This window comes from Trachurus japonicus, chromosome 10 (genome assembly GCF_045865225.1).
Source record: "Trachurus japonicus isolate A0001 chromosome 10, Traja_1.0".
NCBI classification, from domain to species: Eukaryota; Metazoa; Chordata; class Actinopteri; order Carangiformes; family Carangidae; genus Trachurus; species Trachurus japonicus.
Genome location: NC_140916.1, coordinates 24,932,011 through 24,950,488, shown reverse-complemented (window position 1 = coordinate 24,950,488; position 18,478 = coordinate 24,932,011). Strand labels below are relative to the sequence as shown.

The 18,478-nt window shown below is 41.5% G+C and overlaps 1 protein-coding gene across 2 annotated transcripts; it reads left to right on the top strand.

Annotated features, from left to right (window-relative positions):
• The first annotated feature begins 2,598 nt into the window (after window positions 1–2,598).
• insb (preproinsulin b) lies at window positions 2,599–18,460 on the top strand. 2 transcript variants are annotated; one of them, XM_085788762.1, is made up of 3 exons: window positions 2,599–2,736; window positions 17,112–17,307; window positions 18,016–18,460. In XM_085788762.1, the coding sequence occupies exons 2-3, from the start codon at window positions 17,118–17,120 to the stop codon at window positions 18,159–18,161; spliced, it is 336 nt and encodes a 111-aa protein (XP_085644888.1). In that variant the 5' UTR covers window positions 2,599–2,736; window positions 17,112–17,117; the 3' UTR covers window positions 18,162–18,460. The 2 variants fall into 2 exon arrangements, with proteins under 2 accessions (XP_085644888.1, XP_085644889.1); XM_085788763.1 differs by lacking the exon at window positions 2,599–2,736 and adding an exon at window positions 15,423–15,839.
• Window positions 18,461–18,478: the final 18 nt, after the last annotated feature.

Genomic DNA, 18,478 nt, shown 5'->3' with positions numbered 1-18,478 from the left:
GTAACGTAAAAACGGGTGGGCCAAAGAAAACATGGATTCATGTTGAACAGAAAACAGAAAATAAGGTTTCAACAAGGTTTCACAAAGAACAACATTCTCAAACAGAATACGAGGATAATATACTTCAGTATTTTGTTTTTATTCTGTTTTTTCAGCTTATTCAAAACTCATTATTTTGTTTTGATGGTCATCTCTTTGGAGATCAATATGTTCTGACCAGTTCACTGTAGATGACTCTCCATGTACAGTGCAATGGGAACAAAAAAGTACTGGTCTGTATATGGGTCAGGTATAGGTAAGATATGAGATCATGTCTATGTCTATGGCTGCATTTAACTGTTGGATATTTTCCTCAAGAGACTAATGGGCACCTGTTTACTATCATATAATATGCTATGTTTATACAGTAGCTTGTTCTTGTTGAGCCCCTAAGTGGCCAAAAAGGATTACAGTACATTGTGGTTTTTGACTGTTATATTTATGCCCTCTTTATAATTTAAGCCACTATCGCCACTATGCCTCGCCAAATAAGGCATGCACCATGTAAATACAAGGCTTATGCACATGGGTAAGGAATGGTTGCAATCCAAGTCCTCATGCTAAAATTTGACAGGTATAACATAACTAAAGATGGCTTCAGTTGAAGACTACACTTATTTAACACTTATTTATTTTGTTAAACAACAAAAATTCTTCATTTATGCATATAAAAAATCTTAACAACCTTTATTTAAAAAAAAAAAAAAACATTGAACAAATGCACTGTTGCCGTTAACAATTACATCCCTGTTTATGTAGCTAATTACTGTTGCTGGGACAACAATATCGACTTCTTCTCACAGCCAATTTACACATTGCATAAGGCTTAACTGGATAAAACACTCCTTACGTTTTAATGATGCAACTTGATTAGGTAAATCATTCATTTGGAACTAGCTGGTAGTTACTGAGATCACACTGAAACCATGAGCATAATTCTGGCCAGATGTCCTGTGGCCAATCCAGCCACTTCCTTTTTTCTGGCTTGGGGCACTGGTGTGTAAGAGTTGTATAAATGTTTTGCCTCCTATCTTTGCCCAACAGTGAGCTGAAGCTCCGCTGTCCAAAAAAAGCTTCCGTGTCTTCATGCGCTGTGTGTACTTTTCCAACAGCTAAGGCTTAGCCATTTTACATTACTCTTTTTACTTGTGTTGCACTACTTTGACTATCAGCTGACCTCTACTGTATGACAAGATAAGTGTAGTACTGTATGTGTCTATCTGTCGGTGAGCAAAGGCTAAGTGGTGAGAGCGTACCCTGTTCTGCTATAGCTTTACATATGAGCGATTAGCACATGCGAGATTTTCTCATTTTCCTATATATGTGTTATTTGTCAAGCCCAACAGAGAGTGACATTGTGAGTAGGGAAGCAAGAAATTAACCACGGCTTTGCAGAGAATTACCGCTGTAACCGTTTGAATGTACAAAAGGTCACAGCTACGTTCATAAAGACGCTAATGCCATTGCCTTCTGCAAAAGAATTGAGGCCTTGAGGGATATAAGAGGAGTCAGGCTGTAGTTCACCCTTTTTTCTGTGAAGTACCTTTCCCACACATGCACCTTTAATTCTTCAGCTTCAAATAATGGCTATACAGCCTCTCTGGTTTTAGAATTACGTTTAAAATGCAGTTAATCAGTGTGGGAATGGTTGAGTTATGGCAAGAAATGGGTTTGTAAGGTCACATTGACCTTTGATCACCAAAATCTAATCAGCCCACCCTTGAGTCAGAGTGAACATTTGTGCCAAGTTTGAAGAAACTGATTGAAATATTACATTCACATGAATGGGATGAAAACTGAAGGGATGGATGAACAGGCAGATGACCTGAAAACGCAGTGCCTCTGGCCACTGCTGTCGCCAGCACAGAGCAAGTGCAAGATTATTGGCTCAAATGAAGAAAGACCACGACCCAGGCTTTCCACTCAAAATGAAATATTTTAGCGAAGCTGTAACCTGCACAACAAAAAAGACAACATACAAAAGAGAAAATTCACTGGAACTAAAATAACCATAACAAATGACTTGCATTTAGACATATGTGTTGCAGAAAATTGTATGGTATATAGTGGGATTTTAGTTGAGGTGGCACAGCCCCAATAAACTTTGATTGAAGTTGGTGTCAGTCGTGATCACATTCTTTCTCCTTTTAGGGCTGCAGAGTGCCACTTAGCCCTGGATGGAGGGTCTGAGCACTTACCTTTCCTGCTGCATTTTCAGGGGGAAGGTGGCAGCAAACTTTTTATGTTTGTATTCTTCCACCAACCTGACATTTTAACTTATTGAAATAAATAATTGTTATTTACACCAATCTCTCTATCTCTCCTGTGCGGGTGAACTGTGCAGCTGCACCTCAGTGGAAGAGGGCAATGATACCAGTAGTTCATACTTTACTTGTAACATTTCCAGGTGGTAAGATTGCTTAACCAGTGATTCATTGGGGCTGCTATGTACAGTATGTGGAACCTAATTCTTGTGACCCAGTTCAACGAATGGGACGTGTCCAAGGATAGTTTTTAAAGCTCTCCGAGGCAAATGTGTGATTTGTTGGTTTGGGGAGTTATATATAAAACTGACCTTGTGTCTCACCCCATTTGAACCAGCGTAGACTCCAGCAGTGTGGGTGTACACAATGGACAGATGGAAATGAAACTGACTCGACTTTTCTGGTGTGCCCAGGTAACACAGCATCTGACAGAGTAAGTGTTCCTTATTAACTACAAGAGCACCTTTCACACCCGAGTGTATCTGTGATGGAGCGGTTCAGCCGCAGCTACAGGCCTGTGCAGTGATCGTTTTGAGTGGAGGGGAAAAAACCACAATGCACTGGGCATGGTGTCAGTACTGTTAGACCTGCTACACGTATAGATGTTAATGATGACCACTATCCACTTGGTCGATAAATATAGATTATTTTCCATGGTCACACAATTACCCCCACCTTTAAAATTATGGCTATAAATTGAATATGTGCTAATTATTTTGTCCACCAACACACCGGTCAGCAGCATTCCAATTTTCCTCTTTTAAACAACCATAATCATAACGGGCAAGGTCAAAAACTCAGGCCTAAAGTGATTGTGTGTCGGATCACAATGGCTTTAGGCCTTTATTAAGGTTGGTTTTATCAATATGAATGTACTTCACCATGCTTTATCAGTGGAGAAAGGTATAAAGGTGCTTCATGAAGACTATCACTGTCTGGTGGGGCTGGTGGAAGCCAACTTTGAGAATGCTTTGGCTGTATCCAAACATTGTTCTCCATCGTGTCGACCGTACCATCCTGCGAGACAGTTCAACCGCCAACTGTTGTTATTGAGGCAGTCTACCTACGAGAGTGGCACTGGCAATCAACTGACAGATTTTTCATCATTACTGACTACTTAAATTATGCAAATTTAAAAGCTGTTTAGCCAAAATTCCACAAACATGTCAAGTTTGCTACAAGAGGAGAAAATACACGGGACCTTATTTACACACAAGTTGTTGCTGCTAGTAATAAGAGCACTTACTCTTACCTTTCAGACCATGTGGTGTTCATAATCTGGTCTTTGTTGCACTGAGGTGAATGTTCCTGTATGTCAAGCATGTGGGTGAAAATCATGGCAAACCGAACGGAACATCCAGCTTCAAGATTTTCGCGTCCATAATTAACCAACGAAGACGACAGGGTAGGAAAGAAGAAGGAGTAGGAAACAGCAGACATATCCTGAAATCCTGAAATACTCCCAGTCATGGTAAACAAGTTTTTTGTCCTCAGATGCCACCGTCACTTTGCCGACGAGAAGGGTTGAGTGCCAGCGGCGAGTGAGCGCTGGAATGTAGAATCTGAATGCTAGATATCACTGTTTTCCCCCTACAGTATTTTACGCACTGGATCTTTAAATGCATTTAATAAGATGAACAATGCAGGTCATATTTTGACATTTCTTAAAAAATAATGTTAACAATTTGGATCCTCAACTCATTCTGATGCTATTATGTGAGTGTGAAACTGAGGATGGGTTTAAAGCTTCTTAAATGTAGACTTTTGATTAGGATTCACATCCACCGCGAACAAAGGTCACATTTTGTAACAGACCATGATCACAGAGCTGACACACGGGTTGCCCAGCTCGCTGCCGAGAGCAGTGAAGAGAAGCCAGATGATCCAGATCCATATCTGTTGCTGGGCAGACTAGAGGCTGGGAAATCTTTCTGAGCGACATCAGCAATGTGGAGTTTCAATGTGTCACCATCAATTTTCTAATTACTCTTGCCAGTGAATATCAAGTGCTAATGCAAGTATCAAATGAACAACCTCAGGGTAAGATGTTCATTTTCCACCAACAGACTCCACCAGTGTTACAAAGATGAGCAGTGTAACATTATAACAGCACATGCTGAAGGCTTGGTAGACAGCAGCAAAACAAAATGTTAGAAAGAAGGTCTGGTGTCAGAGAAATTAAGCCCCAGATTTGGCAGTGTACCAGAAATGTCTGTGTGTGTTGGGTGTCTTCCTCTTCTTTGTGTGTGGCATGGGGTGTAATGAATCGGATGCCATTTTGAGAGATGCTGTTTATGAGCGTCTGGACTGACGTTGGGGGCGACAAGGGAAAGTAGGGGAATTAAGGAAGGAGGGTGAGCTTGACTTAACAGAATGTGACAGGCGCAAAATGACAGGGTTTGGCCCGGGAATCAGGATGCACACAACGTGGTATGCACACACACGTACACACACACGAGGCAGAACACACACAAGCACACTCAGCCATGGAAAAGTGGGTACAAGCATGAGGGGACAATTTGATCTGTTCCACCAAACACAAATCAATGTCTATGTGGCTCTGTTTTCCAAGACACACACACACACATACAGTATAGACACACAAACACACACAGTCCCAATCAGTTGGGCTTTCTAAGACGGGGACAAAACAAAGTCATCTGAGTCTGCAAGTGGCTGTCCCAGCCTGGTTGTGACAGCCAGGATAGTTGCTATTAGACAGACTAACCTGAGGGATTTCTGCCCAACCCCTGCTGCCGAGCAAGGACACAGCCTTTACATATTAAACTTTAGAGTCAAGGATACATGACTGCAATGTGTGTGTGTGTGTGTGTGTGTGTGTGTGGCGTTAGTATCTTAATTAGAACTGACTCATTTACAAGTTCATGCTCTTTGATTTTCGTACTTGCGTGATATTAAAAAAAGAACAAAGGAAACTTAAAAGCAAAGAGGGGGAAAAAAAAGTTTTGTCAGGTGGCATGTCATATCTTTGATTTTTTAATATCTTAAAACTGCACACCCCAACACCCACACACTGATGTGCAGGTTCAAACTCAGGAAGAATAACACCTGCAATCTTCTGTTCTCTATCATCTTTGCCACGTAAAAATCCCATCGTTGTGTCAAAGGCAGATGAAACGTGTAGAGGCGGCTTTACGCTCAGGCACCTCGCACGGGACCACTCAGCCAGTCAGTGTTAATCTACTAATGCCAGAGGGTAAGGGTCAGTGGATGAATAGCTAAAGAACTTTATGTGCGGAACATCCCCACCTGGGTATGCTTAATCTGCTTAACCCTTACAACTGTGCATGTATCAGCATGTTTGAGCTTTAAGTCAATAAAGGCTTCATATAGAAATGTTTATATAGATCTCTGACCACCTGTAAGCACGTGTCACAGAACACATCTGTGCTCTGGTACAACCTCTTACGCAAAGGTAAAGTAGCATTGCTTAGCATGAAGCACATGTATTCTTCCAACATGAAAGGGAAATTCAAAATATTCAGTTAAAAAGCCCCGTCTGTCAAACTAAGCCGCTGCAGCTTTGAGTCACTTCCCATGAGCTGAACATGTGAAACATACTGTGAAACATTCACCGTAAGGCAATGTACGTAGGTATGTGTATCGTATTTTAAGAACAAGAGCAAAGGAAAGTTAAGACATCTTCGCAGGAGGGTAAAAGCTGTGCAAAGGAAACAGGTGGATAAAAAAAAGATGATGCAGAGGGGGTGAAGTAAGAAAAAAAAGGAAGGGTTGGGGGTTGGGGGTGGGAGGTGGGGTTTGCAGCGGGATGACAGTGACAGATGAGAGTCAGAGCTGACAGAGCGCTCAGTGATGGCAGTTTATCAGCATCTGGTCCACAGGATCACTTCAGCTCCCGGACTCCCTTTCTCATCAGTCTCCATTTCTCTCCCTCCCTCCCATATCTCCTGACCCGACTTTCTCTCCCACCCGCCTTCCCTCTCTCCCCTCCTCCTCTCTTTCACTCATAGGCTGACAGCTCTGACAAAGTACCAAAACTGGCAGGCGATGTTCCTTTTTTTTTTTCGCTCTCTGATATGCACACAAGTGAGAGCAGTGTCCACAGAGACACGTCTACACACCAATTAAGACAAAGAAATACCTCTAACAGTGGTTGTCAATAACCTCAGAGAGAGATTAACCGAAGACTTTATTGCTTTTGCATTAACATATTTAAAACGACAGCTTCCTTGTGCGAGACCAGTGGATTTACGCTGACATCCCCCAGCTGATTAAACGTGATGGTACAGGATAAAATACCGCCGTTGGTGCAAGGAAGAGGAGAAAGTCAGGGAAGGCCAGGCTCACACTGCATACGACACCTTAATTGCATCAATGATTATCCCTCCACATTACACTTTCCCTGCTCATATTTATAGTTGTGTCCAATTTTCATTATGCTCTTCATTACTGGGCATAAATAACCTGCGTAAATGTGCCGGCACACCACGGCACACCCCATAACATTGCCAACTGATATCCATCTTGTCCCCCTAGTGATATGACATTACCTGGCTGAATTATGTCGATTAGCTGCACGTGGCCCCTCCCACTCCATCAGGACAGCAGTCTGCAGATGACAGCATTAACTTTTAAGGCTTTATAGCATCTTCTTTACCCAACACAAACCATTAATCAACTTAATGGCCACCATGACCCCTTTCATCGTGTTTCATAAAATAAAAATATGAATAAAGCCCATTACGGTCTCTATTGTGGAGAGTCTCCGTGATAAATCAGAGTGGTTCTATTAGAAGGATTGCCTCTTTGACAAGTCAGGTTGGCTGCACTAAATCATCTGCGCTGTTTGCTTTATTAAAGCTCTTTTTTGCCCGGTTTAGTGCTTAAAGCTGGAATATTTAACTTCACGCACGTTCTGGGTCATATTTCAATCCCTTCTCGTCCCTACTTGTAACTGTGAAGGTTTCTGAACTAATATTTATCCTGGGCTCTGATTGAGTTCTGTGTCTCTCACTTGTGGGATTCCTCGCTTGCTTCTGATGGATGTTTCTTCTTGTTTACATCTGCTGCAGCAGATTGTGTGGACTCCTGGAGCTGCAGAATCCTCCCAAGTATATGATTTTCTGCTTGTTAAATGCTGTTGACTTCTATGTGTATAACACCCAGTGCAGCAGTCTCAGGTTTGAACCCACTTCATAAATCCAAATCATCCCCCATAGGGATTAAACTCTCAGTCCAAACATACTGAATGTACCAATGAAGCCATAGTTTTACAAAAATATTATATCTGGTCTAATAAATATTTTTATATTAACACCCGATCAAATGGCTGCATGGAAAATGAAACATGGCAGTTGTAGAGACAAAATCACAAAGAATTATGACTGACTGTGCAGCTCCCTTCAGCTCTAAGGAGTTCATTAACTTGTTTTGGTTTGACTTTCTCCAACTCCACTGTTAACTGACTGCTCTCATTAGCAACAGTTTTTAGCTGCGGCAGTCAACATTTTATCTTCTTTTTCACTAGTAAAAGCTTTGATGAGCCTACCTGCTCCAGCACCACAGAGTTGCCAGCTAACATGTGAACATAGTGATGCATTTACACAGCTACAAAGCCAGATATCTTTCTCAGAAGTTGGTGGACTGTAATTTCTACAAACCCTGCAATGACCTACTGGCTTCATCACTGCCAAATACGATGCAGAGCGGAAACGGACGGCCTTTTAACCTCATCCAAAGGCATAGCTGTCAAACTCTATTATCCATGTCTCCATTTTGTTATATTTGCAGATTAAATAAAGACCATGATGCTGATTTTGCATTCAGGACGATTCACATCTCAAGGCAGCTATATACTGTGCCAGGGCAAAGGTCATTATACAGAGTGTAGGGTCAGTGTCAGTGTGTGTGTGTGTGTATACACATATATGAAACTGGAATACTGTGTGGATGTGAAGCTGAGGTCCACACACTGTTAAATTATGGAGCAAGGCCTAGCTGGAAAGAATTAAGCATTCTTGTGCAGTAAAAAATAAATAAATGAATAAAAAATACTAAGAGTCCTCTGATTTCACCTCTCTCCATTCCCTCCCTGCCTTCTGTTCCTTGAAATCCTTCTTTGTGGTGACACACAGGGAAGTCCTTTGCTTTCACTTCAAAGAATTATCACCTCCTTTCTTTTTCTCTGGTGTAAGTGTGTGTATTTGTTTGGGGGGTGGGGGGTAAAAATATCTACTTTCATTAATGGGCAACAACCCTTGTGATTGAGCGTCACATATAGTTTGTTATTTGGGTGATAAAAACCAGTTTGTGTTAGGACACAGTAATGATAAATGGAATTACGCCTAACAAAAACACTATCACTGACTGTGGTACAAAGGCCTTTCAGTAAATTCTCAATTTGAGGATCTAACACTGCCCTTGAATTGTTTAGGCACAACTGGGATGGGTGGAGGAATTAATTTCAGATATTACCAAACAGCGGGGTACACAGCTCCCCAGGCACCACAGACAAAATCTTTCATCCCTGTTAAAAAAAAATTGAATGGGGATTTAAGGATAACACAGATAATTCAATCTTTATCTGCAGCAAGTCACAATGAAATGTTATGTGTCCATGGGATCCTCTTACCTCAAAGGAGGACTCTGGAATGAAAGGACAACACATCTGAAGCATCTCCCTCCTGCTCTTGAGCCAACCAGTAAAACATGCACAGGCACACACACATTCTCTCACAGACACGCAAACGCAACATAAAAGGTCCTCATCAACATATCAAAGCTGTACTACCTGCTGTTCAACATGCTATATGCGAACCCAGTGGAAGCCAACGGGGCAACGTACAGCCCTCCCCTGCAACTACACAGCACTATCGCACTGACAGCTCCTGCAGATAGAAGACAGTTACAGATCGAGACATCTCTCAGGTGTCAGGTATGCATGCACCTCCACACAAACATGGGCATGTTTGGCATTCTGCTCCACAACCACCAGCACATCTCTATCTCTCTCTCTCTTACTTGCATTTATGCCCACACACTATACGAGGGAAAGTTTTAAAGGAAGAGATAGTGCAAGAGGGAGTGAAACGAACAAGCTCGGCTTAGTAACATCAAGTCAAGCTCCCCCAGATACGCAATAATAGCACAGAGATACTTCTTCCAGAAAAGCTCCACTGTAGCATTAAAGTTGTCAACATGCATCTAATCCACTAGTTTGGAGAGCGTTACACTGAGTCAATATGCAATTTGAGGCAGGTTGGCAGAGAACATTGGATTGATTGATTCTGACCTTTACCCTGACAGTACCTCCTGTACACATTCTCAACAAAATAATGAAAAGTGTTGAAATCCCCTATCTTTAGCTTTGGCCTCTTTTCTTCTCCCAAATAAGCGCCTGTTGTTAATCCCACTCATATGTCTGGCTGCTGGGCTGCTTTCTCTACTTTATCTCTAAGAGCAGGGGGAGACAGACTCAGGGGGGTGATACCAGCCATATCGATTTGTGCAAACATGTGGAGACACACGCACACACAAGCATTGGCTATAGCAGGTGGCTGTGCACAGCTTTGCCATAATCCTCAAGATTTAACTCCATCTATCCTGCACCCCAACTACAAGGTGATTCATGATAAAAAAAAATGGAATCTCTCTCTCATTATCAATAAATGGACACACTGACATACAGTCAGATAACAACCGATATTGTAACATATCATACTCTCATTCTGAAAGATACTGCTAGCTATCCCAGCATGCCACATGGTGGATGATTCATGGTGTCATTTTGGTGGCAGTCTACCACTTTTGTCCAGGCTGAAATATCTCAATAACTGTACGATGGATTTCCATTTTTGTCGCCATTCATGGTGCCCAGAGGATGAACTCTAATATATTTGGTGATGCCCTGGATTTTCCTCTAGGGCCACAATGAGTAAGCCATTTGTAATTTCTAAACAAAAGACATTCAACTATTCCAGTTATTCAACACAACTATTAGATGAATTGTGGTGAAATTTCATGTTTAAAGGATGGAAATCTTGATGAAACCTTGAAAACCTTGAAAACTTGTTGAGTGCTCAGTCTTGATGCCATGTTTGATACGTCTATGTGACCCAAGACGCCTTGGTGTTTAGCCTGTAAAGCTCTCCAGCTTATGGTAAACAGTGTTTGTTAAAGGCAGCTCCAAGCTGAAATAATAAATGCACCAAACTGTTCCATTTTTTTAGTTATTATCAGTGAATGTTTGTCTTTTCCACCTGTAGCACAACCCAGTGGAACTAATGGAACCAAAACAAAAATACTAACCTAACCACCACAAAACTAAGACCTACAACAGAATAACAAATAGTAGACTGATGTGAAAACTATCTCTGCAACAACTTATTGTTTCACTGCTCATAACTGAGCACCAGTGTTGGAATTGAAAGGGCACTTAATCAGCTAGACAGCCTAACGGTAACTAAGGCTTACAGTAAGATATAAAGTAGCAAATGTTAACTAAACTGTAACTGAGACTTAAATTGGAAACTAGCTAACATAGCTCATTTACCTGACACAATCTAATTCACAAACTCTGAAACCAATAAAGTAAAGTTTAAAGTAGTAAAGACCTGAGCACGTAGTACAGTAACCACTGATGGGAGTGAGGTAGGAAGAAAAGAGGTTCAACAAATGTCACGGTTAAAAAATGGTTTGTCGGTTTAGGGGTGCCTAAAATCATATTACGAGATTCTTGCAGGTGTCAATATGGGTCATTCAAACCTGTGATTGAAACACTTTGTAAAGCCTCAGACAGCCACTGGCATGACTGTAGACTCATACTAAAGATGGATGCCACCATAAAACTGATTTCCAATGTTGTCACCGTCAACAAGACAAAGACTGTATCACGTCAGCCCACAGCTAAAGTGAATCAACACCCTGTTTGAGTGAGAAGTGTAGAAGATCAGGCACATTTCATGCTGCCACTACTTATCATTGGTGCATTGAAGGGTTAGAACACCCAGTAGGGAGGGTCACAGTATGAACCAGCACAACATCCTGCTCCCCTCAGATGTGGTGTGAAAAATAAAAAAAAATCCCCCTCAGAGAGGAAGCAAGGCGCTCTCATATCAATCCATCAAACTGAAAGAGGCCTCGCGCAAACTAGAAAAATGCCAATTCTAAATGAAATTCTCTTGTCTCGCTCATCTCATTCAACTTGAAGAGGCCAGTCACATGAGGGTTTAAATAGAAATCTATTTTCTGGCCTGAAAATCAAACTGGCCATCATTCTGTCCTGCTTCACCCCTCTCTTGGGGACTTGTCACATTTATAACATGTAGTCATTTTCTCAGCTGTCAAACCATGCTCTTACCAAGCTGTTACCCAGCCCATCCTGTCAACCTCTAATTCCATTCTGCTCAAGTGTGTATGTGTGTGAGAGCAATGAATTAAGTACAGTTTAAAGCAAAAAGTCTTTGGCGTTATAAGATTTCTTTTCTTTTATTCATTACAATATATGTGTCTGTGTGTGTGCTCTGCAAAGGTCCAGACAGAAGTGGCATAGCAAAGTAGGTCATGACAGAGGTTAGTACTGCATTAGCGACTGTCACTAGCTGGACAGGAGAGTGCAGACACCAGGGCAGCCCTCTCCCTCTCAATCACACTCACACTCATACACACAGAGCGGCGTTCTATGAAACTCTGTAGCGCTCTGTCATGGATCGGAGGCAGCAGGCCATGACACACACGGAGGCCAGTGTCTGGAACAGGCGGTTCTGTCTTTGGTGTATGCACACACAATGCTGAGATGAATGTTTGTATATGACAGGGTAACTTGACCTGCCAGAATCCTAACTGTTTGTCCTTGCTAAAAATTCAACTAATAAAAAGGAGCACTCAACTATTTTTGATACTTTCTCATTTCTGCCAGGAGTGTTTTTTTTTTTAATACAGTAACAATTGCTCAATATTTAAATATTTGCTCTGTCTCAGCACAGACAAAGCTTTGCATCAGTATCCAGTTTCTCAGAGCTGACTAGTGGAAATCTGTTTCATTACTTTTGCCCCCTTATGGTCCAAACTCTCACATAAAAACATAAAAGATCCAAGCTGTTTCTGTTGTCTGCTATGTCAGTCAACCCTTTTTCTCCGCTGTTGCCATCCTCTGAAAGTCAGGGATAATTACGGGAGTAAACAGGCTCACTATCAGAGCAGATTAACAACATTTCACTTGGCTGAACTCTTCACACCCTTTTATCTCCTCAAACGCAGTAGAAGAGAAGACAAGTTACGCAACTCCCACCTTTGGGACCCAGCCGACTTTCAACCCAACTTCTGTCTGTCTCTGCATGTCTAGGGCGTCTGCTAGTCCTCTGCTATTTGATGTGCGTGTTTGAAGCAGCCATGCAACCGGGGTGAGATGGATGTGCCTGTTGTTCGCAGCTCCTGCCGCTTTGCTCTGTTCCCTCGAGGAGCCTGTTTCAAAGCATGGCAGAGTTGGACCTTTCCTGGTTCTACATTTAACACCTTCTCAAATCGCAGTGCCAAGGTGCTGGATAGCTTTCTTCCCACCCTTCTCTTTTATCATTCCTCCAAAGACCGTCCTTTCATTAGCTGAATTTTGAAAAACCTGCTCTCTCTCTCTACTGTCATTTAGCTAGACTGTCTCCTTTGAAGGAAATGAGCATCTGCTTTCGATAATTTTTATACCCAAAAACCACTTCAGCACTCATGGACCCTGATGTCATGTCCTTCGTCTTCTTATTAAAAGCAACATCATAAATACTAAAAAGATTTTTACTCTGTGCTCATTAGAATCAGCCTTTACTCCCCTTGTGGAAAATAAATGAACAAGTTGAACTTTGCGTTAATTAGTCTCTGACAGTTCTGGGTAAAATTTCCACATGAAGGAATCCTGCTCTGGATCACTGATTTTTTTTCTGTCTCAAATAACCACATATACTGTGTAATGTGAGACCACTCACTGCAGCAGTGGATGGGGGAAACCAAAACTGATTCCTCATTCATCAGAATGTAAATGTATACAAATGCTGTGTAAAAGACATTTATGCTACAATATTTCAAATATTCGAAAGGTTCTCATCTCTGCCATACCTCTTTTTGATAGCACATCAGTCAATAACATGACAGCGTTCATGTTTTTATAATTTCCACGAGGGGGCTTGGCTTCGTCTGTTCCTTTGGATCAAAACGGAACACAGTTCGATTTGTACAGACAATTTATATTATCATATACACAAATACTGATGGGAGCTTTCTCTACTTCGATGTAACATTTAAGCTGCTTTGTTGGGTGCCGTTTGATATTTCAGAGCTGTTCATATTGCATTTTTATATCTGTACTATTTAGATTGGATACATATAAATCTCAGCAAGGGGTCAGAATGCAAGTTTATTGCATTTTTCTCTTTCAAATGGCATCTACCATGCCTCTGCACTAAGAATTAGATTTTTTAACACACAAACCCTACTGCCATTTCTTTCAAAGAGCATTTTAGTGATTGTAGCATTTTTCATTAGTAAAGCATTTTTGTTGTTGGGTGACAGTTTCTTATGAATAATATATAGAAAAGACACAACAACAAGCAACACAAGGCAGATAGAGCTATATGAAACCCAGATAAAGCTTACGTAAGTGCTATATACACCCACAAATAAAATAAAAAAGAGAGGAAAGAGCAGGACGCAAATACAGATATACATACACCAAGAGCTTTAGAAGTTGATAATATGCCTATTATAATGACAGCTCCGTCAATTTGGTTTCAGACATTTTTCATTATTTTTATTATACACTGTGTTGGATAATAAAACTAATAAAACAGTTGATTAACATATTTACATTATATTATACAGTTATACTGTGTATGTCACATAAATATTCTAATCATTAATTTAATAAGTAACTATTTCCTTTACAAAGACATAGAAGTGGAATTCGGAGCAAAGAGCAAAGTGGTGCACCCTTGTGATCTGAGCTTCTCTTTTCTGTTTTGTTTTGCTAGCCTGTCTAGCTGTGCATGCATGCTAGTTTATGTGTGTGTATGCGAATCCCTTCCTGTCACACTGTGGGCCTTGCTCATGTTTATAAAAGACCAGAGACCACCCACACAGGAGACGGCACAGTGCGGTATGCACCGTGCACAGGTGAAAATGAATTTTAACTAGTGACAAAACTAAAAAAGCCTGCAGGATCGGAGCATGGGCACCTGGCCATGGTGACTATACCTGCTCTACTACCAGTCAGCTTGTGACTCATCAAAATATTCAGGTTTTTCCAACTACGTCAGTGTCCTTGCTGGAACTCAATCTCTGTGTCCCCAGTAGGACCACTCCCATGGGGTAGCTCCAAAGCTGAATCTCATGTGAGATGCTTGGAAATGGATTTTGATATGACAGCTTTTATTTAAGCCAACTGCTGTTATATCATTAATCTGTATATAAAATGTTGCTTTTGTTGGCTTAGTGCCAGTATTGGAGCATATCAGGACAATGGCACAATAAAATCATTTGTAATGTGGTGCAATATCTAGTGGCAGTCACTATCGTAACTTTTAAATTCATTTACACAGTGATAGCTAAAAGAAGGGTGTTTTTTAGACATGTCATGAACCCTGCTCCTAGGATGGTACAGCTGACACTTGTGTAAATGCATTTCTATTTCCTAAAGCGAAAAAAAAAAAAAAAAAAACCTCACACCTGAGTCAATGCACTCAAAATGGTGTAATATTTGCTATTGCTCAATACACAATGAGTAAGCACTGAGTATTTATTTTCCAAAAAATGGAAATCTTGCAAACAAAGTTGGGAATTGTGGTGTTACATGTTAGCATTGCTGTAAATTCAGATTTCAAACCACAATTCAAATTGAAAATCAGTAGAAAAAAAATGCACACCATAATCCTGAGTTCTGGGAAAAGTTCCAGTTCCAGGAAAGGAGCTGTGCTGCATCCTCGGAGCCTGACATCTGAGCCATCATTTGATATAAAATTATAGTGTCACCTTTTGCCACCACCAGACAGGCACAGTAATATTACAAAGGAACAGATGCATCAAGATAAAGGGATAGATGGACTGATTATTTCTTATCAGCCATTACTTGTGCACAGCTCCATCTTAAACACACCACTAGTGGTCACTAATAATCCTCAAAGCCCTCTAATCTACACTATGTGATCAGTACGTGGCATATGGTATTTTGTCTGTCAGCCTGTTACGGGTGCCAGTCAGGCCACTACGCAGCAGGGGTTGAAATGGGTATCACTCGGGGTGACTGCCTTCTCAAGTTTATCCCAACTTTGCCTTTGGTCCACACTCAGTTAAATGACTTAGTGCCACTCATGAGCAGATCAACATGCTTACAGGTCAGGGTGTTAATGAGAGGACCTTAGCGTTTTCCGCTGAGGCTGACAAAGGCCAGGTGGAGGTGGAGAGTTATAAAGGGGAAAGGTAGCCAAGAGATGTTCTCTGTACCTGTAGTCCTATAGGCCAAGGCCCTTTTCATCTGTAACTACAAGCTGCTCTGCTGCACCAAGGCCTCTAACACAGGTAAGCAAGTTTCTCTCCATTCCCTCAAGATTTTAACTTTTAAAATTTATGTGTATAATAACCAGGATGAAAGTAAAGAGTAGCACAAGCAGGGATCTATAATTCAACCAATCTTCTGCGCCAAGGAGCCTGGCATACAGCCAAGAGGGATAGAGGAGTGGCGGGCCAGATAGAGCGCTCTGCCAATGTTGTAATGCCTGGCACAGGTGCATTGTTAAAGACACTGTTAAAATGATTCATTTTCAATCCAATAATCTGCAGCACACTATAAGATGTCCACAAAAGGTCAATATAGCATCTAAATGACTGCTAAATATGTTTTTCACCTTGAAACAGGGGCTGAACTTCAAACCCAGGAGAATATCCATCACAAATGGGATTTCACTAATAACACTAATAGCAATTCTGTAATCTTGGACAGATCATTCCCACTTGGGTACTACAGCTGCTAAGCTAAACAGCAAGGTGGGGACTGACCTTGCGGACTGACCGACAGTATCCACAATGCTGATTTGGAGACCTAGTCAGTCTTTTCAGTTTGTAACAGATGGTGCTATGATAAAATATGGCTCACCTGGGGATAAAAGTAAAGCAAGAATAAAATCAATTTTCAATCTACTTCAATAGAGGTTCTGTAGAAATAACATTAAACATAACCTTGGATGGCTGATCTTTTAAATGCTGTTTGCAGTTATAAAGTACGAAGGAATACAGTTTTGGGATAGATTGATGACCACCACCCTGGTTTTCTTAATCTATTAGTTTACCTGTTTAGACTCCTACAAATTTGTAAGATTTAGAGACTTTGTGTCAAATATCATCCAATGACTTTCCTACAGACCTTGTTTCACCACTGTTTTTCATCCTGGCCTTTTATTTCCAATGAAAGAATGAATTATTCAGCTTTCTGCTCACTTCAAAGCCCTTATTTTGAGTTGCTGTATTGCGGCATGCCTTCTATGTTGTGTCTGTGCTATTATACTCTCAAAGCCTGAAGCTATCTGGTGGAATTTCACAGGAACACCACCGACCATCTATAGCCTAGAGATATTAAAACAAAGTGGTCTTGTAATGCTTGGGTGTCATCAAGAATGGTCTGATGAAATTTGAACATCACTTCATCCTTTAGCTTTCAACCAGTGGGCTCCAAAGTATTATGTATTGAAAGATCGATCGAGTTCAACTCTTTGTCTTTGAAACCCGACATGTTAACAATTTGATCAGATGTTTACTATTTTGTGTGTGAACTTTCCTTTTTCTTTTTGCCCCAAGAGGTCTATGGCCAGGGTACCATTGGCAGTGTCCGTGATGCTACTTCTAGTGCTCTTCTCCCATGGGGTGTCCTCGGCCCCTGTCCAGCACCTGTGCGGGTCACATTTGGTGGACGCCCTCTACTTCGTATGTGGAGAACGGGGTTTTTTCTACAATCCAAACCGACCTCACAAGCGGGATCTGGAACATCTGCTTGGTAAGGCAGCGTTAACTATGGTAACTGTTGTGATTTTTTTTTTCTCCATTTGATTAGTGTAGAATAAGTTCTAATTGTCCCCTTGATGGCGGGAGTAGAAAAAGGAACAGCATGACATTGCCCCAAGACCTAGGGCTGGTTTTGTGTCTCTGCCCACCATGTTCAAAGTTCAGGCTCAGTCTAATGAGAACGCCAATTTGGATGCTGGCTGGAGGAAAAAATGTGTAGGGGCAGCATGCTGGAAACTTTACTGAACCGAATCTACATATCTGTCCGAACCATCATTAGTGTGCGGAGCCTCTCTCCAGCCTCTTTGAATGCGCTGCTGTAGCGTGTCTCTTGGTTTCTCATTGTTGCTTTCAACATCTGATGCGACAAATCCAATAAACACCAGTCTTGTGAAATCCCCAAATTCCTCATTAAATTATTCCCAAAATGCATTATTTGGATCTTCTGCCTCAAACATTCATTTGATGTTTTAAAGTTAACTTTAGAGGTGTGAGCCACGATATGCCTTGGTTGGAGCTCTGTCATATCTCCTCTTGAAGTAGATTCTAACAAGACTAAATGGATTGGGGAGATCAGATTACGTAGTCATTAAATCTCCATTAAAGTGTGAACAGACTAAATGGATAGTTTGAGGAACTGTGTGTTTGTGCAGCAGCGGCAGGCTTTAATACGGCTTTGGAAACTTTCTCCTTTTCAAAGGGTTTCTGTCTGAAAGGGCCAGACAAGAACAGCGGCTGTGGAGGGCGCTGTCTGGTCGCGATGAGCCCAAGGTGAAGAGAGGCATCGTGGAGCAGTGCTGCCATAAGCCGTGCAGCATTTACCACCTGGAGGGCTACTGCGAGTGACCTGCCACTCCAAAACTAGCACCACTCATAGCTTGTAAAAAGGTCCGAAGTCAATTTCTGGCCCGATAGTTGCTGGCTATGTCTTATCAACTGAAGGAAATAAAGCTTCATGACCCATAACCCAAGGCTCCTCTCTGCGAAGATGTGAATTTGTGTTCTTTGTGGCTGGTATATAGTGTGGATGATACATGAGTTGTAATGGCCTTTTGCTGCGCTCCAACCTGTGGCTGCAGTCCTAGAGTGCACTCTACTGGCTAAGGACAGACATGGCCAAGAAGACCCAGGCAGCAAAGGCTTTGTATACATAATTTTTACAT

Bases quoted from the DNA above. Each gene is read 5' to 3' on its own strand.
- insb (XM_085788762.1), top strand. From the start codon at position 17,118: ATGGCCAGGGTACCATTGGCAGTGTCCGTGATGCTACTTCTAGTGCTC. The intron at 17,308-18,015 runs GTAAGGCAGCGT...TCCTTTTCAAAG, and splicing joins GGATCTGGAACATCTGCTTG to GGTTTCTGTCTGAAAGGGCC.